The sequence below is a fragment of the Neolamprologus brichardi genome, chromosome 20 (genome assembly GCF_056152115.1).
Source record: "Neolamprologus brichardi isolate AB-2024 chromosome 20, ASM5615211v1, whole genome shotgun sequence".
Lineage (NCBI taxonomy): Eukaryota > Metazoa > Chordata > Actinopteri > Cichliformes > Cichlidae > Neolamprologus > Neolamprologus brichardi.
In genome coordinates this window covers 30,979,493-31,003,313 of record NC_142123.1, presented here as the reverse complement: position 1 = coordinate 31,003,313, position 23,821 = coordinate 30,979,493, and the positions used below count along the sequence as shown (strand labels likewise).

General features: G+C 37.6%; 1 protein-coding gene across 1 annotated transcript; it reads left to right on the top strand.

Moving 5' to 3' along the window:
• Positions 1-620: 620 nt before the first annotated feature.
• LOC102785924 (uncharacterized) lies at positions 621-19,430 on the top strand. The gene is made up of 24 exons (XM_087833648.1): positions 621-706; positions 2,241-2,326; positions 2,577-2,609; positions 3,450-3,527; positions 4,442-4,486; positions 4,577-4,715; positions 4,818-4,921; positions 5,838-5,882; positions 5,970-6,108; positions 6,205-6,308; positions 6,519-6,563; positions 9,027-9,165; positions 9,278-9,381; positions 11,125-11,169; positions 11,258-11,396; positions 11,509-11,612; positions 13,354-13,398; positions 13,487-13,625; positions 13,736-13,839; positions 15,724-15,768; positions 15,857-15,995; positions 16,107-16,210; positions 17,645-17,720; positions 19,291-19,430. The coding sequence occupies exons 2-24, from the start codon at positions 2,299-2,301 to the stop codon at positions 19,319-19,321; spliced, it is 1,974 nt and encodes a 657-aa protein (XP_087689774.1). The 5' UTR covers positions 621-706; positions 2,241-2,298; the 3' UTR covers positions 19,322-19,430.
• The last annotated feature ends 4,391 nt before the right edge of the window (positions 19,431-23,821 follow it).

Below are 23,821 nucleotides of genomic sequence, written 5' to 3'. Positions count from 1 at the left end.
AGATGTCACACACTTCAGATTCTAGCTAATCATTTTACGTTTCCAAGGATAGTAGGCGGGCCCAGGTGCGTATGTCCTTTTAGAGCAGAGCTACAGATTAAAAATGTCCAAGGCCAAGCGGTCAAAAGTCTGGCTGTACTTCACAGATGCAAACTCAGTGGCCTGCAACAAGTGCTTTAATGTGATACTGTGCAAAGGAGGTAACACCTCGAATCAAACACCTGGCGACGCATAGCGGGTATAATTTAAAGCCGAGAAATGCACCATACCTACTACAGGTGTGGTGCCTTTTATCGGACCCGGAGTTAGCAACATCCCCCAAGAACCCGAAGAGGAGAGTCCTGGCCCCTAGCCCTGCCAGAGTAGCAGAAATGATGAGGATGATGATGGCAGCAGCAGCTGTTCTTCTCTGCGTGAGTAGCTTAATGTTGTTCGTGTGTAATTTACGTTGAGTAGGCTAACCACGTTATTACATTAATGCATGTAAGGTGAACTATTTACTAGTTAACACCCTTGTTTTCTTAACTAATATTTACTTAGTTGCATCCGGGTATGTCACTGTGTAATTCAATATTGAGTTTCTTTTTATTATAATAACAAATTCCTAACTTGCAGTTGGCAGATGATGTGAACACTCCTGAACGGTACATAAACACTGCGTGTCCCAGATACTGGCTGCGCAGCTTTGCTGGATCGTTCTAACAAGGTAACGCTTAACTTCTTTGTTCGTATCACAGCATAAACAGAAGAAATCATTTTCTACTATAATTTGTGTGTAATAGTAGAAGATGTTGTGTATAAATGCAATAATTATAGTGCGTGAATTTAAAAATATAGTCGAAACTGCATTTTGTGTGTCACAAAACTGAACATTGAATCATATTCCTAAATAATATTTACATTTAAAACTATTAATCTAATTTTACTTAAAAATTCTCAAAACTGTTACTGTTGTAAATTAGCTATGTGATTATTAGCAAATGAGGTTTATTTGTAAAGTTTGTGTCAGGATTTAGTGTTCATCAGAAACAGCAGCTACATTATTTATATGTTGCTTCCCTTTGGTAATATCTGTAGAAAACAGTAAAAAAAAAATCATATTATTGGTCTGATAAAACAATTATTTTAGATTATAAGATTAGTTCAACTACAGGCATGGGTTAAAAACATAAAACTGACTGTGGATGCCCTAACTTTGGCTTCCAGTGAGAAATATGTAGAGCTGACTTCTTTCGTATACACATTACTGCTAAAATAAAAAACTTTGTGTCTTGGAGTGATGTTGAAAAACAAGTTGATACATCTGTTAAAAGCATGAAATTGTTTTTGGAAAACCTACCTGAAGTGCTTTCAAGTTCATTCAAAATACAACAACAACAACAACAATCTTTATTTATAGAGCACATTTAAAAACCAGCCGTATTCCAAAGTGCTTTACATAAGAAACAGTGAAGTAACACGAGTATTATAAGGCCTTAGCAAAGTATCAAATATACTCATAGGTCAATGCCACTAATACACAGGGGTAATATAAAATATTAATATTATTATTAATATATAATATTTATATAGCGCCAAATCACAACAAAAGTTGCCTCAAGGCGCTTCATAGATACATTAACAAGCAGAAAAGGCGAGATTAAACAAATAGGTTTTTAACCGTGATTTAAAAGATTGGATGGAATCAGACGCCCGGATCACAATCGGAAGGTTATTCCACAACTCTGGTGCAGCCAGGGCAAACGCCCGGTCACCTCTAGACTTCAGCCGAGATCTAGGCTGCACCAAGAGTAACTGAGTAGGTGATCTTAATGCTCTGGCAGGAACATACGATTTAAGGAGTTCCTTAAGGTAGCTCGGTGCTGTGTTGTTGGTCATTTTAAACGTAAGCAGCAGTATTTTAAAAATACCACAATGAGAGTACTAACAGCGACCTATATGTTTTTGCCAGTGTTAGTTTTCAGTCATCTAAGCCACAGAAATCTAAGGAACTTGGAAAGAAAAACGACGAGTTTTTTCTCGACTCAAACAAATCCAGTCGCTTTTCTTTCCAAGCACCTTAGATTATTCCTTTTCCTTCATGTTTTTATAGTTTTTGTTTTTTATGGTTCATATTTTAGTATGGTTACATGTAATCTTTCAATTATTACTTTTTTAAAAAATATTTGTGACGTTTGATAAAGCAAATATTTTCATTTTTGCATTGTGTTTTTGTCTTGCATGCACATAATATTTCTTAGCCAAGCAGTAGAAATACACAGGTTCCCTGTTTTATCTGCTCAGCTCTTCACTAACGTCATGCTCTCTGGACTCAGCAGGACGTTCCGTGAGTACAACAGACTGATTATTTAAATATAAGAGCTTTTCATAAAGTCAGAGGGAAAGATTAAGTGTCACTCTTCTTAAGCTTTTTATCTTTAAGAGGTACTTGAGATGAGGTGCTTTCTAATCTTCCTTTATAAAAGTAAATAATTAATGGGTTGTTAATTATTTACAAGTTACTTGTAACAACTTTTAGATTGGATTTTAAATCATTAAAACTCAATAATAATATTTTTTTCTTTTCTGATTTTCAGTTCTGGGAGTAACATGTTTACTCATGAGTTCAGGTAAATACACGTTTCAGTCACTTTTATCCTAATGTGCCGGTTTTTAACTTTATATTGCCACCTTGATCCGTTCTAATAGATTTGCTGAACTTATGCTTTCACTCTGATTACATGGGACCTTTTATTTACATCCTGTCTGTTAATTTTAAACCATGTAAGAAACTCTGAGTCTAAACACAAGCATCAAGCTGTTACGTGAAATTGCGCAGGAAGCTGCCTGTGTTAACTGTGACTATCACCAATAAACGTGGGCGTGTTTCCTGAGTCAACAGCAGGCCTTACCTCTGTTGCTGGATTCTGATACCAAGTACTAATACTGATAACTACTTGCAGCTGATGGATCCTGTCCTGATTTAAGATGTGAATCTGTCATCAGATTCACGTCTTAAATGTTTTTTAATGACAACCAAATGATGTGATTGGGTGTCAACTTGTATTCTGTGAAATGTGCCATCAAATAACTGACAGTAAATGACAGTTAACACAAGATGGTCATTATGCTCATGTCATGTTACGCTGTGTGGCAGGCAGGATGTAGGACCCAAATGCAGGACTCGCAGACACCAAAGGATGAAATGAAAACGGCAGATGTATTGCACTGTTGCAAAAACATACTAGAAACCAAAAACCAAATGCGCTTTTCTACTGTAAAGCACTTTGGGTTTTCAGTTACTATATATAACATTTATTTACTATTGTCTAAGTAAATAGGTGGATTGTTTATTTGGATATTTATTTGCTTAAAAAAAGGCAGGAACTACTAAACTATTAAATTCTGACTATAAAATTAGCAATACAGCACTTATTAATACAGCAAAGACTCGTTATTTTAAATTTCAGGCTATACCGGAGCTCAGACCACCGTGTCCCTACAAAGAAAGCCCCCCTGTGACAGCCAGATCTGCCGCTTGAGCCACGGTAAGAAAAGCATACTCTGTATATGAAAGATGTACAGACCTCCTGGGTTAGTAAAGTGGAGCTAATATGGAAGTGCCTTAAGCCAGCAAAAGAAGTCCATGTTGCTTGGGGAGGAGTCTAAGCAGAGATGCTCAGACGTTGGGTCAAAATTTGTGCTCGTAAGTTCAAACACACACACAGCCAGGAAAGTTGAGTGCAGAGTTTTACAAACACAAATCTTTTTTACACACAAATTCTCATCTATAGATACACAAACATAAACATTTTCACATATTTTGGTTCACAAGGTTACAAAACCCAGTTCACACACCCTTCTCCCCTTTTCCCTCACTTGGAAACAAGACCCAGAGTTACTTAAACTCCTCCTACTGGGGGTAACCTGTCCCATTGAACCAATCAGTCAAAAAGGCAACGCCCTTAATAATGGAAACTTTATGCTTTCATTAAGCGTTTAAACTGGTCTGTTAAAAAAAAAAAAGTTAACCTCACACATATAATTGTTTTAAAAAATTGTTATTTAAAAAAACAGTAATAGAGACCAAAACAGTTTTACTTCTGCTGCAATGTAAAGGTGGACCTTTTATTATGGCAGTGACTCACTGCGGGAGCCTCCGGTGGATGTTCAAGGAACTGCAGGTTTTAGGATTTTAGCACTGGCTTCAACTTTTAAGGTTAAACTTTCTTTTTTTGTTTTGTTTTCTTCATCACCTCTGTCCAAATAACAAAAAATAATAAATTTAATCTACTAATAAATACTGATTCGATATCAAAGACAGATGTTAGTCTGTGCCATTGAGCTCCACTGTTAGCACTGAACTCTTAAAATCACATTTTTAAGTGTTATGTCACTTCTTTTGTGTCAGAGAAATTCAAAAAATTACTGAAAATTAAACAATTTATGTCTCTTCTTTTAGTCCACAGTGTAACATGCGAAGGATCTCAGGCAAACCTGCAGTGTGGTGAGGGTTATTTTTTGTTGCTTTGTCTTTTTATTTTTGAATTAATTTGTTTGAAATGCAAACATGGTTATAGTTTAATGTCTCCCTCAGGTGAAGGGCAGGTTTTAGTCATCCACGGAGCTAATTATGGACGCCGTGACAAAACCACATGCTCTGCTGGACGTCCGGCCTCTCAGCTCCAGGTTGTCCAGTGCTCAAGTCAGACGAGCACCAATGTTGTAGCTGAAAGGTACAGATTGGCTGTCTTTGTTTAGTTTTACTTTTTTTTCCAGATTACACAATGTGCAGTGTGTTAAACATCTGCTGACTCACTTTTTATCTGCATTCAAAGCTGTAATGGGAAAAACAGCTGTACTATCTCAGCAAGCAACTCTGTATTTGGAGACCCCTGTGTTGGCACCTACAAGTACCTGGAGGTGGAGTATACTTGTCAGTGTAAGTACCTCAAACAGTAATGCACATACAACTCCAAAAAAATGCTAGCAAACAATATATTCACAAGAACCATCCTCGTTAATTTCATCCAGTGGAGTCAAACCTCTGTACCTTAAACAGTAACGCACACATGCTAGCGACCAAAGGACCATTCTTTTTGATTTCACTTAGTGCATAAATACACATTTGGATTTCATTTTTGGATTTCAAGATTGTGCTCCAGAATCAAACTCAACTTTATTCCACTTTTAAAAGCTAAAAGGTGAACAATCAAAAATTTAAAAATGTGAGGTGGAAAACACAAAATCAAATCCAAACCAAGAAGGAAAACGTTGCAAAACTTACAAATTAAATCTGTGATCATGAAATAATATTTAGTGTGAGAATAAAGAAATTATTTTACTGCTACAATGTAGCCTTCATCATTAATATTGCATTAAAATGTTTATTAAAGCTACTGGCATCATATTAACCTTTTTATTACAGGTGCAGCTATAATCATTGTATACACACATTTTATGTTGCGCTCATTAAAAGAGTTGATGCTCGGTCTATTTAAGGTCTTAAGCTTCGGTGGGCGCGATGTCCCAGCCGATCTATTATGTAAGTGACTTGGACCAATGGAAGGTTAAAACAGCATTCACGCTTACAGACATATATGATTTAAACATAGGCCAGGCCGAAGGCCAGGAATTCATTTAGCTTCTGACTGCATTTGAGCTTGCCTAGTAACAAGTGACAGAAGAAGAGTCAAGAAAGTGTAAAGCCCCCAGGGACTATTCAGAGAATGAGTTTAATTACCATGTATGGAAGAATGATTAGAAAGAGAAACGTCTCTGTCTATTTTAGCTATTTTTCTCCACATTAATTTTTAAAGTTTGTGATTTAATGAATGTGATTTACGCTTTTCTCTCAGTCCAGACTGTAACATGTGAAGGATCTCAGGCAGAGCTTCAGTGTGGTGAGGTTTTCTTTTTTGCAACTTATTGAACTCATTTCATTGAAATGCAAACTTGTTTTTAGTTTAACGCTGTGATCTCGTCCTCAGGGAAAAGGCAGATTTTAGTCATTCACAGAGCTGATTATGGACGCCATGACCAAACCACGTGCTCTGACTTACAACCTCGCTGTAGGCTCAGAAATGTCCTCTGCTCAAGTCCAGCGAGCAATGAAGTAGTAGCTGCAAGGTACACATGGTTACTGTCTTTTTTCACCTTTTAATTTTCTCCCAGATATGCAGTATGTTAAACATCTGCTGACTCACTTTTTATCTGCATTCAAAGCTGTAATGGGAAAAACAGCTGTACTATCTCAGCGAGCAACTCTGTGTTTGGAAACCCCTGTTTTGGCACCTCCAAGTACCTGGAGGTGGATTATACTTGTCAGTGTAAGTACCTTATTACAGAGGAAAAAAAATATAATAGAATAATACTACGTTTTATATATATTATTCAAAGACAGATTGCAGGATGCAGAAAAGATGAAACAGAAGGAAAAGGTTGCAAAAGAGTTCACGTTACGAATTAAATCATGAGCTAATAATCAGTCTGCACATGAATTATTACACTTTCTAATGTGTTTTGTGTTTTTCTCTCAGTCCAGGGTGCAACATGTGAAGGATCTCAGGCAAACCTTCAGTGTGGTGAGGTTTTCTTTTTTGTAACTTTGTTGAATTTCATTTATTGAAATGTAAACATGGTTATTGTTTAATGCTATGATCTCTTCCTCAGAAAAAGGACAGGTTTTACTTATCCATGGAGCTGATTATGGACGCCATGACAAAACCACATGCTCTGCTGGACGTCCGGCCTCTCAGCTCCAAGTTGTCCAGTGCTCAAGTCAGACGAGCACCAATGTTGTAGCTGAAAGGTACAGATTGACTGTCTTTGTTTAGTTTTACTTTTTTTTTCTTTTACCAGGCTACACAATGTGCAGTATGTTAAACCCTTTGCTGACTCACTTTCTATCTGCATTCAAAGTTGTAATGGGAAAAACAGCTGTACTATCTCAGCAAGCAACTCTGTATTTGGAGACCCCTGTGTTGGAACCTACAAGTACCTGGAGGTGGTTTATACTTGTCAGTGTAAGTACCTTAAAGCAGGGGTGTCCAGCTCCAAACCTCAAGGGCCGGTGTCCTGCAGGTTTTGGACATCACCCATCTAAACTTTAAAAGTTTAAAGATGAACAAATAAGAAACAAAAAATGTGGAAATGCAAAAAAAAAAAAAAATGGCAATAAAAAGTATGGCATTGGACAGAAAAACAGATTTTAAACATGGATTCAAAGACTCAAATACAGATTACAGGACATGAAATGATTTTAAAAAAGATGAACTTCAATAGCTGATTTGAAGATTCACAAAAATGTCGGGGTTTTTTTTACCTTTAGTGGATAGAGACGGTGTTGATAGATGTGAAAGCAGGATGAGAAAGAGGAGAAGAGATGCAAACCTGGGCCTACTGCTCTCCAGCCATACGGCATACGGTTGCCTGCTCACCCACTGAGCTAAACCGGCACAAGGTTTTCTTTTAATTAGTTGTTTTAATATGCAAACAGAGGGTTAAGTGGGAATTAGACACCCCTGAGCAACAAGATGTGGGTGCATGTAATTAACACAGCTGAGGACAACCAAACAGTAGCATATCAAAACCCAAATAAAGACATAACTAAAAAAGGCAATGAGCAACCAGTACTAAATCAAGGAGACATTGAAACATGAAAATAAATACTGAAAATGGACTTGAATGGAGAAATTAATGGAGAACAGAGTAAGGGAAGGTTATAAGAGTGTGGACAAAAAGCAGAGAGGAAGGCAGCAAAACTTGAACTTCAAGATATTAAAGAAAAGTTTACTTTAAAGTAGAGATGTACCGATCCATTATTACATATCGGTATCCGATATTATGTATCGGTATCGGATATTACATATCGGTATCGGTATCCGATATTACCTATCGATATCGGTATCCAATATTATGTATCGTATCGGTATCTGATACTGACGTAAATTACTGGATCGGATATTGGAGAGAAATAAAAAAGGTAATCCGATCCATTAAATATCAAAAAGCACCTCACAAAACTTGCGACACGGCGTAACTCGGCCCATAACCGTATCACCTCGGAGCAGTGTGCCTCACGTGATAGAGCAGCTGTGTGTATTTGTAGCCTTGCTACCAAACCAGCATTTTTTCTCCGAGGAAGTGATCCCAGAGAGAAGTAAAGCAAGTGTGTAAGTTCATCTCTGAATGTTTGTAAAGCATTCCCGCGTTAAGCTTAACAACCGATATATGGAGCGAGTGCCTCTCTCTCTCCCTCCCTCTCCTGTTGCTACTTCAATCGTGAAACTGATTAATGATCAGCTGATCGCCTTTTCTGTCGCGAGTCAAACCTCTGTGACTGAGGCTTAATAATGGACATTTAGCCACTGAATCATGACATTTTACAGAACATCCTCTTTTTATTCTCGTTTTCTTTAAAAAACGAACAAACATCAATATAATGTGGAGCATTCGCAGCTAGGACTTAATCCGAAACATCTGTTTATTGTGTTGGCTTAAATACACCTTTGTCTTTAAGGAGGTTCTCCAAAATAAACTAGTTTTCTCTTTATTTTTGTAGGGTCTTTAAGGGTATAAAATGCCTTGACGTGACTGCTGATTTGGCAATATTTAAATAAAACTGAAATTAATTTTAAAAAGGTAAAAAATGAACAAAAAGGAAACAGGGGAACATGTGAGATGCAAAACATAAAATGACAGCAAAAATTAAAATGGACAGAGGAAAACAAAAATAATAAAATCATACTACGTTTTATATATATTATTCAAAGACAGATTGCAGGATGGCGAAAAGATGAAACAGAAGGAAAAGGTTGCAAAAGAGTTCAAGTTGCGAATTAAATCATGAACTAATAATCAGTCTGCACATGAATTATTACACTTTCTAATGTGTTTTGTGTTTTTCTCTCAGCCGCGAGTGCAACATGTGAAGGATCTCAGGCAAATCTTCAGTGTGGTGAGGTTTTCTTTTTTGTAACTTTGTTGAATTTCATTTATTGAAATGTAAACATGGTTATTGTTTAATGCTATGATCTCTTCCTCAGAAAAAGGACAGGTTTTAGTTATCCACGGAGCTGATTATGGACGCCGTGACAAAACCACATGCTCTGCTGGACGTCCGGCCTCTCAGCTCCAGGTTGTCCAGTGCTCAAGTCAGACGAGCACCAAGGTTGTAGCTGAAAGGTACAGATTGACTGTCTTTGTTTAGTTTTACTTTTTTTTTTCCTTTTACCAGGCTACACAATGTGCAGTGTGTAAAACCCTTTGCTGACTCACTTTCTATCTGCATTCAAAGTTGTAATGGGAAAAACAGCTGTACTGTCTCAGCGAGCAACTCTGTATTTGGAGACCCCTGTGTTGGCACCTACAAGTACCTGGAGGTGGATTATACTTGTCAGTGTAAGTACCTTAAACCAAGGGTGTCCAGCTCCAAACCTCAAGGGCCAGTGTCCTGCAGGTTTTGGACATCACTTATCTAAACTTTTAAAGTTTAAAGATGAACAAACAAGAAACAAAAAAATGTGGAAATGCCTTTAGTGGATAGAGACGGTGTTGATAGACATGAAAGCAGGATGAGAAAGAGGAGAAGAGATGCAAACCCGGGCCTACTGCTCTCCAGCCATACAGCATACGGTTGCCTGCTCACCCACTGAGCTAAACCGGCACAAGGTTTTTTAATTAGTTGCTTTAATATGCAAACAGAGGGTTAAGTGGGAATTAGACACCCCTGAGCAACAAGACATGGGTGCATGTAATTAACACAGCTGAGGACAACCAAACAGTAGCATATCAAAACCCAAATAAAGACATAACTAAAAAAGGAAATGAGCAACCAGTACTAAATCAAGGAGACATTGAAACATGAAAATAAATACTGAAAATGGACTTGAATGGAGAAATTAATGGAGAACAGAGTAAGAGGAGGTTATAAGAGTGTGGACAAAAAGCAGAGAGGAAGGCAGCAAAACTTGAACTTCAAGATATTAAAGAAAAGTTTACTTTAAAGTAGAGATGGACCGATCCGATGTTATGTATCGGTATCCGATATTATGTATCGGTATCGGATATTACATATCGGTATCGGTATCCGATATTACCTATCGGTAACGGTATCCAATATTATGTATCGTATCGGTATCTGATATTATGTATCGGTATCGGTCCGATACTGACGTAAATTACTGGATTGGATATCGGAGAGAAATAAAAAAGGTAATCCGATCCATTAAATATCAAAAAGCACCTCACAAAACTTGCGACACGGCGTAACTCGGCCCATAACCGTAGCACGTCGGAGCAGTGTGCCTCACGTGATAGAGCAGCTGTGTGTATTTGTAGCCTTGCTACCAAACCAGCATTTTATCTCCGAGGAAGTGATCCCAGAGAGAAGTAAAGCAAGTGTGTAAGTTCATCTCTGAATGTTTGTAAAGCATTCCCGCTTTAAGCTTAACAACCGATATATGTAGCGAGTGCCTCTCTCTCTCCCTCCCTCTCCTGTTGCTACTTCAATTATGAAACTGATTAATGATCAGCTGATCGCCTTTTCTGTCGCGAGTCAAACCTCTGTGACTGAGGCTTAATAATGGACATTTAGCCACTGAATCATGACATTTTCCAGAACATCCTCTTTTTATTCTCGTTTTCTTTAAAAAACGAACAAACATCAATATAATGTGGAGCATTCGCAGCTAGGACTTAATCCGAAACATCTGTTTATTGTATTGGCTTAAATACACCTTTGTCTTTAAGGAGGTTCTCCAAAATAAACTAGTTTTCTCTTTATTTTTGTAGGGTCTTTAAGGGTATAAAATGCCTTGACGTGACTGCTGATTTGGCAATATTTAAATAAAACTGAAATTAATTTTAAAAAGGTAAAAAATGAACAAAAAGGAAACAGGGGAACATGTGAGATGCAAAACATAAAATGACAGCAAAAATTAAAATGGACAGAGGAAAACAAAAATAATAAAATCATACTACGTTTTATATATATTATTCAAAGACAGATTGCAGGATGCAGAAAAGATGAAACAGAAGGAAAAGGTTGCAAAAGAGTTCAAGTTGCGAATTAAATCATGAACTAATAATCAGTCTGCACATGAATTATTACACTTTCTAATGTGTTTTGTGTTTTTCTCTCAGCCGGGAGTGCAACATGTGAAGGATCTCAGGCAAACCTTCAGTGTGGTGAGGTTTTCTTTTTTGTAACTTTGTTGAATTTCATTTATTGAAATGTAAACATGGTTATTGTTTAATGCTATGATCTCTTCCTCAGAAAAAGGAAAGGTTTTAGTTATCCACGGAGCTGATTATGGACGCCGTGACAAAACCACATGCTCTGCTGGACGTCCGGCCTCTCAGCTCCAGGTTGTCCAGTGCTCAAGTCAGACGAGCACCAAGGTTGTAGCTGAAAGGTACAGATTGACTGTCTTTGTTTAGTTTTACTTTTTTTTTTCCTTTTACCAGGCTACACAATGTGCAGTGTGTAAAACCCTTTGCTGACTCACTTTCTATCTGCATTCAAAGTTGTAATGGGAAAAACAGCTGTACTGTCTCAGCGAGCAACTCTGTATTTGGAGACCCCTGTGTTGGCACCTACAAGTACCTGGAGGTGGATTATACTTGTCAGTGTAAGTACCTTAAACCAAGGGTGTCCAGCTCCAAACCTCAAGGGCCGGTGTCCTGCAGGTTTTGGACATCACTTATCTAAACTTTTAAAGTTTAAAGATGAACAAACAAGAAACAAAAAAATGTGGAAATGCCTTTAGTGGATAGAGACGGTGTTGATAGACATGAAAGCAGGATGAGAAAGAGGAGAAGAGATGCAAACCCGGGCCTACTGCTCTCCAGCCATACAGCATACGGTTGCCTGCTCACCCACTGAGCTAAACCGGCACAAGGTTTTTTAATTAGTTGCTTTAATATGCAAACAGAGGGTTAAGTGGGAATTAGACACCCCTGAGCAACAAGACATGGGTGCATGTAATTAACACAGCTGAGGACAACCAAACAGTAGCATATCAAAACCCAAATAAAGACATAACTAAAAAAGGAAATGAGCAACCAGTACTAAATCAAGGAGACATTGAAACATGAAAATAAATACTGAAAATGGACTTGAATGGAGAAATTAATGGAGAACAGAGTAAGAGGAGGTTATAAGAGTGTGGACAAAAAGCAGAGAGGAAGGCAGCAAAACTTGAACTTCAAGATATTAAAGAAAAGTTTACTTTAAATTAGAGATGGACCGATCCGATGTTATGTATCGGTATTCCGATATTACGTATCGGTATCTGATATTACGTATCGATACCCGATATTACGTATCGGTATCGGTATCCGATATTACGTATCGGTATCTGATATTAAGTATCGGTATCGGTATCAGTCCGATACTGACGTAAATTACTGGATCGGATATTGGAGAGAAATAAAAAAGGTAATCCGATCTATTAAATATCAAAAAAGCACCTCATAAAACTTGCGACACGGCGTAACTCGGCCCATAACCGTAGCACGTCGGAGCAGTGTGCCTCACGTGATAGAGCAGCTGTGTGTATTTGTAGCCTCGCTACCAAACCAGCATTTTATCTCCGAGGAAGTGATCCCAGAGAGAAGTAAAGCAAGTGTGTAAGTTCATCTCTGAATGTTTGTAAAGCATTCCCGCGTTAAGCTTAACAACCGATATATGGAGCGAGTGCCTCTCTCTCTCCCTCCCTCTCCTGTTGCAACTTCAATCATGAAACTGATTAATGATCAGCTGATCGCCTTTTCTGTCGCGAGTTAAACCTCTGTGACTGAGGCTTAATAATGGACATTTAGCCACTGAATCATGACATTTTACAGAACATCCTCTTTTTATTCTCGTTTTTTTTTTAAAAACGAACAAACATCAATATAATGTGGAGCATTCGCAGCTAGGACTTAATCCCAAACATCTGTTTATTGTGTTGGCTTAAATACACCTTTGTTTTTAAGGAGGTTCTCCAAAATAAACTAGTTTTCTCTTTATTTTTGTAGGGTCTTTAAGGGTATAAAATGCCTTGACGTGACTGCTGATTTGGCAATATTTAAATAAAACTGAAATTAATTTTAAAAAGGTAAAAAATGAACAAAAAGGAAACAGGGGAACATGTGAGATGCAAAACATAAAATGACAGCAAAAATTAAAATGGACAGAGGAAAACAAAAATAATAAAATCATACTACGTTTTATATATATTATTCAAAGACAGATTGCAGGATGGCGAAAAGATGAAACAGAAGGAAAAGGTTGCAAAAGAGTTCAAGTTGCGAATTAAATCATGAACTAATAATCAGTCTGCACATGAATTATTACACTTTCTAATGTGTTTTGTGTTTTTCTCTTAGCCCCGAGTATAACATGTGAAGGATCTCAGGCAAACCTTCAGTGTGGTGAGGTTTTCTGTTTTGTAACTTTGTTGAATTTCATTTATTGAAATGTAAACATGGTTATTGTTTAATGCTATGATCTCTTCCTCAGAAAAAGGAAAGGTTTTAGTTATCCACGGAGCTAATTATGGACGCCGTGACAAAACCACATGCTCTGCTGGACGTCCGGCCTCTCAGCTCCAAGTTGTCCAGTGCTCAAGTCAGACGAGCACCAAGGTTGTAGCTGAAAGGTACAGATTGACTGTCTTTGTTTAGTTTTACTTTTTTTTCCTTTTACCAGGCTACACAATGTGCAGTGTGTAAAACCCTTTGCTGACTCACTTTCTATCTGCATTCAAAGTTGTAATGGGAAAAACAGCTGTACTATCTCAGCGAGCAACTCTGTATTTGGAGACCCCTGTGTTGGCACCTACAAATACCTGGAGGTGGAGTATACTTGTCAGTGTAAGTACCTTAAACCGGGGGTGTCCAGCTCCAAACCTCAAGGGCCGGTGTCCTGCAGGTTTTGGACATCACCCATCTAAACTTTAAAAGTTTAAAGATGAACAAACAAGAAACAAAAAAATTTTAAAACGCAAAAAAAAAAAGGCAATAAAAATATGGCATTGTACAGAAAAATAGATTTTAAACATGGATTCAAAGACTCAAATACAGATTACAGGACATGAAATATTTTTAAAAAAGATGAACTTCAATAGCTGATTTGAAGATTCACAAAAAAGTCGGGGTTTTTTTACCTTTAGTGGATAGAGACGGTGTTGATAGACGTGAAAGCAGGATGAGAAAGAGGAGAAGAGATGCAAACCTGGGCCTACTGCTCTCCAGCCATACAGCATACGGTTGCCTGCTCACCCACTGAGCTAAACCGGCACAAGATTTTTTAATTAGTTGTTTTAATATGCAAACAGAGGGTTAAGTGGGAATTAGACACCCCTGAGCAACAAGACATGGGTGCATGTAATTAACACAGCTGAGGACAACCAAACAGTAGCATATCAAAACCCAAATAAAGACATAACTAAAAAAGGAAATGAGCAACCAGTACTAAATCAAAGAGACATTGAAACATGAAAATAAATACTGAAAATGGACTTGAATGGAGAAATTAATGGAGAACAGAGTAAGAGGAGGTTATAAGAGTGTGGACAAAAAGCAGAGAGGAAGGCAGCAAAACTTGAACTTCAAGATATTAAAGAAAAGTTTACTTTAAAGTAGAGATGGACCGATCCCATATTACATATCGGTATCCGATATTATGTATCGTATCGGTATCGGATATTACATATCGGTATCGATATCCGATATTATGTATCGGTATCGGTATCCGATATTACGTATCGGTATCAGTCCGATACTGACGTAAATTACTGGATCGGATATTGGAGAGAAATAAAAAAGGTAATCCGATCCATTAAATATCAAAAAGCACCTCACAAAACTTGCGACACGGCGTAACTCGGCCCATAACCGTAGCACGTCGGAGCAGTGTGCCTCACGTGATAGAGCAGCTGTGTGTATTTGTAGCCTTGCTACCAAACCAGCATTTTATCTCCGAGGAAGTGATCCCAGAGAGAAGTAAAGCAAGTGTGTAAGTTCATCTCTGAATGTTTGTAAAGCATTCCCGCGTTAAGCTTAACAACCGATATATGGAGCGAGTGCCTCTCTCTCTCCCTCCCTCTCCTGTTGCTACTTCAATCGTGAAACTGATTAATGATCAGCTGATCGACTTTTCTGTCGCGAGTCAAACCTCTGTGACTGAGGCTTAATAATGGACATTTAGCCACTGAATCATGACATTTTACAGAACATCCTCTTTTTATTCTCGTTTTCTTTAAAAAACGAACAAACATCAATATAATGTGGAGCATTCGCAGCTAGGACTTAATCCGAAACATCTGTTTATTGCGTTGGCTTAAATACACCTTTGTTTTTAAGGAGGTTCTCCAAAATAAACTAGTTTTCTCTTTATTTTTGTAGGGTCTTTAAGGGTATAAAATGCCTTGACGTGACTGCTGATTTGGCAATATTTAAATAAAACTGAAATTAATTTTAAAAAGGTAAAAAATGAACAAAAAGGAAACAGGGGAACATGTGAGATGCAAAACATAAAATGACAGCAAAAATTAAAATGGACAGAGGAAAACAAAAATAATAAAATCATACTACGTTTTATATATATTATTCAAAGACAGATTGCAGGATGCAGAAAAGATGAAACAGAAGGAAAAGGTTGCAAAAGAGTTCAAGTTGCGAATTAAATCATGAACTAATAATCAGTCTGCACATGAATTATTACACTTTCTAATGTGTTTTGTGTTTTTCTCTCAGCCGTGAGTGCAACATGTGAAGGATCTCAGGCAAACCTTCAGTGTGGTGAGGTTTTCTTTTTTGTAACTTTGTTGAATTTCATTTATTGAAATGTAAACATGGTTATTGTTTAATGCTATGATCTCTTCCTCAGAAAAAGGACAGGTTTTAGTTATCCACGGAGCTAATTATGGACGCCGTGACAAAACCACATGCTCTGCTGGACGTCCGGCCTCTCAGCTCCAAGTTGTCCAGTGCTCAAGTCAGACGAGCACCAAGGTTGTAGCTGAAAGGTACAGATTGACTGTCTTTGTTTAGTTTTACTTTTGTTTTCCTTTTACCAGGCTACACAATGTGCAGTGTGTAAAACCCTTTGCTGACTCACTTTCTATCTGCATTCAAAGTTGTAATGGGAAAAACAGCTGTACTATCTCAGCGAGCAACTCTGTATTTGGAGACCCCTGTGTTGGCACCTACAAGTACCTGGAGGTGGAGTATACTTGTCAGTGTAAGTACCTTAAACCGGGGGTGTCCAGCTCCAAACCTCAAGGGCCGGTGTCCTGCAGGTTTTGGACATCACCCAGGGTTAACACACCCAGTGTAAGTGCCTTAAACAGTAATGCACATCAGTGGCGGAGGGGGGGGGTTGGCTTACTGTGCTTAAGCCCAGGTTGTTTTTTCAGAAGCCCGTGGTCTTTTGGAGTGTAATTTTTTCATAGTTAGATGCCTGTTTGACAACTGTATAAAACAAAAACTACACACAATATTCGAAGCACATAGTGCACGCTGTGGGAATTTACGACTGTGCCTAAATCCCCCCTAATATTATGATCCGAGCTCAGACTGAGCGAGTGGGCGGGGGGGAGCTGCTGCCTGCGAGTGCGCTGTTGGAGAAGTGCAGCTAGGCAGACAGAGGAGAACTGAAGTTTGACCAGGTACCAAAGCAAATCATTCGTACTGTACAAATAATGTAAATATGACGGTGTATCACGAAAGATTGATAACAAACTGATCACTTGACCCATATTACGTTACTTGCTCTTCAAGTGAATCAACAAATGGCGAAATGAAAAGCCAAACAACAACAATGCTGTTTCTTTAGGGAGTCTTAGCTTATGTGTGTTTATTTCATATTTTCAGTTGTTACCCTCCACGGCTAAATAAATCGGTTTCAGTAATGTACTGATATACAAGAATGGACATAAGGGGCTTCTTTCACAGAAAAATCTCTGGTAGATGTTATTTTATATATTATGCTTTGTATGTTGTTCAGTATATTCCTGTGCAAAACAAGAGGAATTTCAATACACAGCAGTATATTCACAGTTTAAACCAGATATTTACGTACAGTTTATGGAAAACACAAGAACATTTTTTTTACTGTACAACATCAATTTAAAGTAAACTTGTTTTGTTTTGGATAAATAAATATTGAAATATCTTTTGAATTAGTTAAATGTCAGAATAAAGAGAGACAGAGCTGTCTATTTTTTATCACTTTCATCAAATTTAGGAGTTTTACATGTACACTAAGTTTATTGTTAATTAATAAGAAAACTCTGAAGAAGCTTCTGATAGGTTCGTAGAGTCCATGTGAGTAAATTGGTAGCACACCTGTGGATGCATATAAGGCAAAACACATAGCCTGTTTCTTTGAAATGGGAAAACCAAAAACCAAGAGATATTAACCAAAAGACCAGGAAAAGAATTGTGGAGCTCCATAAGTGTGGCTCAATTTTGAATACAATTTGGTGCCATTTGCAATTAAGAAATACAGACAGTTTCTCTCTTTACTCTTAAAGTTAACAAATATGTTTTTATATTTATCAATCTAAAAAAAATAAACATTTAGTCTGATTTGATGTTACAATTAAAAAAGTGTTTATGTTTTCTGAAGAGTATGTAAATATCTGGTTTTAATTGTATATTTGATGATTGTCAGCACAAATAGGGAGAGAAGGAGAGGAGCACAGAGGGAGATGGGGAATGTGGCCACATCAGATATGGGACAAGATCAGGTGAGACACACATGTTAGTCAAATGGTTGTTTACCAAAAGTATCACCGTATCATAGGTACTCATGTATCTCATACCTAGTGTTTCCTTTTAGGTTTGTTATTTTTCAAATTCTATATTTGTTAAGTTCTGCAGGCTTGTTTGCACAACAAGGCTAAATAATTATATAAACTTTTCTGAATCTAAACAGTGGACTTTGGTAGAATTAAAAAATAAGTGTAGTGCAGGTCTATGATGATTTTTAGTGCTACTATCATCTAGTTCTGATTCTGGTTCTGTCTTGGTTAAGTCCTAAGTAGTCCTGATTTTGAACTGTTGTAGTCCTGTTTTAATTCTGGATCAGTTCTGGGTCTGGTTGAATTGGGGTTTAGTCCGCGTGTCTTGATACAGCCCCGACTTTGTTCTGCCTTGCTGCTTAATTAAAAAACTAGTTTAAGGTGTCCTGCAGATGTGATATTTATTTTTCCCTATATGAAGTCATTCTTTTTTGAATATAACTCAAAACAGAGCCTATTAATCTTTCAGTCATTTCTAACTGTGTAACTGTGCAGGGGCGGATCTAGCAAAGTTTAGCCAGGGGGGCCGATAGGGCATGAACAGGGAAAAGGGGGCACAAAGACATACTTTTCTTTCTTATTCTCATTTAAAATGTCTAGCTTTTAATAAATAATTATCTGAATTTTACACCCAAAGTTTTAATCTTATGTAAAATATATAGAAGTCCATTACTGTATATAGTAAAGGTTAAGTCTAATATACCCTAGTAAGCTATACTACTTTTTCCTTTGGGAAGTTACCATCTGTGCAGTCTGCAGTTCTGTAGAAGAAAGATGTTGAATCTATTTAATTATTCTTGAAAAATAATTTATTTCTTTGCAATTTTTCCCCACACTGCATCAAATTAAAGTTGATTACGTTGATTAAGCATCATGAGGTGGAGGGTTTTTCGCTGGGAGTTTGCAACCCTATTAGTTAGGTTGCTTAATATTTCTGCTAAGTACTCTTTAAAATACCAGAATAGGGAGGATGGAGCAGGTTTAAGTTTATTAGATTGATCAGTGTTGCTGAACTATGAAATATTTTGGGTGCAATTTATTTTTTACATACAGGTATAACAGAATAGCTTTAGTGTTGTTGTTTATTTAAACTTGAGTATGAACTTATACAAAATGCATCAAGATATTTACAAAACAGTTTTATTGATTAAAAAACACACTATATCAGATTCATATCGGTATCGGCAGATATCCAAATTTATGATATCGGTATCGGTCCATCTCTACTTTAAAGTAGAGCAGGAGATATACAAAATACAACTGACAATGAGGCACAAACACTTGGATGAGACAGAAGGAACATTCAGGAGACATTCAGGGGGCTAGAAGAACTAAACATAAGTAAAATAAATGAGTTAAGGTTTAAGCTATGGCTTCAAAATTAAAAAAAATAATACTCATCCATTGCATGTCAATCAAAACAAGAAGCAAAATGTAAAAAAAGATATAAAGAACTGAAGCTTAATAAAAAAAAAAAAATTCAAAAGCAACTTTACATCTTTTGTTTCTTTTCTAGGAAAGGATTTTATCATCCATACTTCGAGTAACATCTGAATGTCACATCCCCTCTGTTGATGTCACTTCCACCAGCATGTCAAGCCTCGATGACATCACTGCTGGAACGTGTTAACAAATATGATTTTATTGAAAATAAACACATATCCTGAGCATCAAACAGTCTCACCTGTTTTTTTTTTTTCATTTTATTTTCACATTTTGTTTGATTTATTGATGAAGATAAGAAAATGCAGTAAAGTCACACACGTAGGTGCAAGTCACATTCAAAAACACTTGTACATCTAGACGGTATACACAATCAAAATACTGTCAGCATGACAAAGAAAAACAGACTCAAAGGATATCACATGGATAACATACAGCTCCATTAGATTCCCTGTTTTTATTCCCATCAAATTTCTTACAGAATCGCTTGGATAGTGAAGGTACTGTTGTGTCTGTCTTGATGCCACAGTTCAGTCCACAGTTTCAATATCTGACTGCTTTTAAAGTACTCCGGCATTTTTTTGTTAGTTAAGCCACTTAGCACTGATCTATGTATTATTCAAGCATAAAAATGCTCCTAATAGCACAGTCTGACAGACGTAAATAGTAATTTTGTACCAACGAGGTGATTCCTAAAGACCTATTAGCTGAAATATGCCACGTGTCTTAAAAAAAAAAAAAAAAAAAAAAACTATGCAAAAATCACGTTTCAAAAAAAAAAAAAAAAAGGCAGGGTGGAAGGGTGGCTGTCGAGAAGCCATTTCTAAGGAATGGAAACTACTTGAAAAGACAGTTTACACAAAAACCAACAAAAAATGTTGTATGTATGGAGGAGGTCAGGAGAGAGGTACAACAGTGAGTGCTTACAGCCATCTGTAAAACACAGGAGAGGCAGAGATGAAGCCTACTTAAAGAGAAAGCCTGCTTATAAGGCTGTGCTGAAGAAAGCTTCATGTGTATGGAGGGTGAAGTGTCATGGCACAGTGGCCCGTGGAAATGGGATGGACTCAAGTGCAGTTTCAAACCCGGAGGCTAGAGGTGCGGTGTAACGAAAAGAGTCTTTATTCACAATGCTCAGAGGCTAACAGAAATCTCAGACCAGAATTAAGGAACATAAACTAGACGTCTGAGGCGAGAGAAAAAACTATGACTATGACTAGATGGCAGGGATAACTGGATGCGAGGACTGGACAGGGGAAACTGTGGCTGGCCAGGGCACTGAAACGGAGGAGAGAGCAGTCAGGGGAATCCCACAGAGAGCTGCGAGTGAATCTGAGAATAATTATACTGAGCTGTCTTACAAGCTTGCAGGTGGGGGTTGCGTGGAGGAGGAAGGCAGGAGAGGTCCAGGTGGGTGCTGCGTGCAGTGCAGGGAGGCAGGCAGGAGAGACTGGCAGTTCGAAAAGGGAGAGATTACCGGCAGCTGCAAACTCGTATCCAGGAGAGCTTGGTAGGTGGGTTTCAGATGCTGACGAGAAAACAGAGGAAATAAGGTTATTACACACGATGATTCACCAAGGAACAGACGTGAGGCCGAGAACTGACTAAAGTTGGCAGATAATCTGGCGAAGACCAGTTGAGTGCGCAGGTCATAAATACTGCCGGTATGATTGCCATCAGGTGAGGAACAACAAAGACTCCACCCAGTGGGGAGGAGCCGATGCCGTGGAAAACCACCCAGACCATGACATGAAGAACCTTTCTCTTTTTAGTATAGGCTTTAAGTTATCATTGCTTTCACCACGACAGGTTAATTTTCTTTAATTATATTATTGTATGATTAGCATGAAGCTTTTACAAGAATAAAGTATAATTAGTAAGCTGTGTATTTTATCTCTTTTTGGCAAATGAATTATACTCACAATAATAATGAAGGGTGGTAGAGAGAGAGTCTACCACTGACCTTTTTTATGTTCTTATGTGGAGGAGCAGGTATGCCGTATAAGTCTGTGCTAAAATACAACTGTGTTGCAGTGTTGTATGGACTCAGGACAGTGCAGGGACTTTGATGGGTTGTTTCATATGCACATACTGGAGTTTATTCTTGTCATGGGCTGGGTCGTGTGACCCAGTGTTTGAGTTTTATGTATTTTTGTATCCATTTTTGATCTAGTTAATTTCTAGGTGGCTATTTAGTCCTTTATTTCTTAGTTGTTTCTGTCATCTCCCCCTGTACTCAGTCTCCCTGATTCGTGCGTCTACCTGTCATGTTTCATGTCTGTGTGGTTATGTTAAGTTCATGTCATGATTTATCTTCATGTCTCTGGGTTTCCTGTTTTATTTTGAAAGAGTCTGGTGTTCTTTGTTCACTGCATTTAGGTTTACTCTCCCCTGTGCTGTAATTATGTTTCATTCTAGTCAGCTGTGTCCTCATGTGTCTCCACTTCCCCTGATCACCTCATGTGTGTATTTAGTCCTCAGTCTTGCTGTGTTCAGTGTCGCGTCGTCTGTGTTCTCACCTCCATGTTTTCACGGTCAGTCTTTGCAGTGATCATCATAGTCTCTGAGTCTTCTTAGTTTGTCACTGTATTAGTTTTCCCAGTTCAGTTATAGTCTAGTTTAGTCACGCTATCCCTGCTTTGTCAGTACACTTTGTCTTCAGCCATAATAAAGGCTCGCTTTCTGTTAAGTTCACTCCCGTCTACTCACTTGTGTACGCACCTGGGTCCATCACACACGCCACCGCACGGCCTGTCTCCGCAGACCGTGACAATTCTATAGTATGGTGTTAGATGAGGCTACAGATCCAACAACAGACTATATAAATTGTTGTAAGAACAATATAATCCTGAAAAAAGAGGCTATTAATTTCCCAAATATTAAACCACATGTCACTAAAAAAGTTAGAGATTGCATCAATAAAAAGTAGAGACTTACTTGGTGATTCTGATAGTGTGAAAATTAATTTGAAGCCATTTCAGTTGGTTCTCAGAAATGTTTGTGACTGATGTCTGATCCTTTATTGAAACGCTGCTCGGTGAATTAACCGATGCACGGTGCCCTTTTTTCCAAACGTCACATAGTTTGCAAGTTATGGTGAATATCTAAAATCATTCTTACACCAGAGGTAACATGTCTGTAACACATCCTATTGAGAACAAGGACTTCAGGGCTGTTGCACTAACATGTATAGTGATGAAGTGTTTTAAGAAAATTATTTTTAAATATGATCAAACCAAAGATATCTTCAAGTCTAGACCCGCATCAGTTTGTAAACAGGGAGGGGTGCAGTGCTAAGGATGCTATGATAAATATCATTCATTTAATAAAGGAAGCATTCAGAAGATCCAAAAGCCTATGATCAGATTCTATTTGTTGGTTTTAGTTCTGCATTTGATTGTTCGTCCACACCTGCAGGCCCAAAACTCTTAATGTGCCTTAATTATCAAATGTTTTTTATCCCTCTTGACTAGCAGGTCACAACAAGATAAATGATTCAATTTTTGTGACTTTCCCCTCTCCTTTTCACCATGCATGCTAATCACTATAGTGATAACTGCACTAATAGTTGGCTGTCAAATTCTCTGATGATAAAACTATTTTAAGTCTTCTGCACGCAAATGACTGTGCATCAGCAGTGGTGTCATCGTCATCGTTTTATTTTGAACACTGATAAAACTAAAGAAATAATATTTCACCCTAAGAGTATATGGGAAGTACATGTAGATTTATTTTTTTTTAGTGAGAAATAAGCTCGGACTCAATTTTCTTCACAGGCTCAAAATGTTTGAAGTGGGATCTGAGGTTTTTTTTTTATAATACAATGCTTGAAAGTTTGATTAGATATGGGATATCAGCCTGGTGTGGCTTACTTACAGTAAAGTCAAAAGTGCTATGACAATGATAGGAAACAAAGAGCACTAGTCTCAACAAACAAAATATTACAAAATTGTTGTTTATCAGGCTCCTAAAAGTTTTAATGATGCAGTTATCCAGTTTTTTCAGAGCTTTAGTTTTTACCCTCAGGGACTGTAAAACAAACTGCTAAAAGCTCTCATCAATCCCAGCATCTTTTGCACATAAGGACTCAGTGCACTTTGAAAGCTCTGGAGCCACATCATCCTGTACTTAAATGTTTCCTGGAGTTTTATTATGGGAAACTATCATTGATGAATTTTATTTTAAGCATCAGCTAGCTAGGACAACACAAAGATTAATGAGTCCAACGGTTAGGGGTATACAACTGTGGAACTCTCTTCATTATAATTTAAAGAGTTGTATAATTTTACATTGTTTTAAAAAGTGTTACATGTCTAAAACGATAACTCAATATGGAGAATGTGAATGAAATTGGAGTTAATTGAATAAGGATCCATTATTTTTTGTTTCATTTATTTTATTTACTTATATTTTCTCCTTGTTACTATGTGGAGTGGTATATTCTGATTGTAAATTGTTGTTTGGTTTGAGTTAGGACTGGAAATAAGTGTTAATGTTAGTTTGTTCCTTGACTTTTGGTGCCCACTTGCAATATAAGTTGGATTGTAGATAGGGGGCAGGGTTTAATAAGAATATATTCTTCTGCCTGCTCCTTTTCACACGTG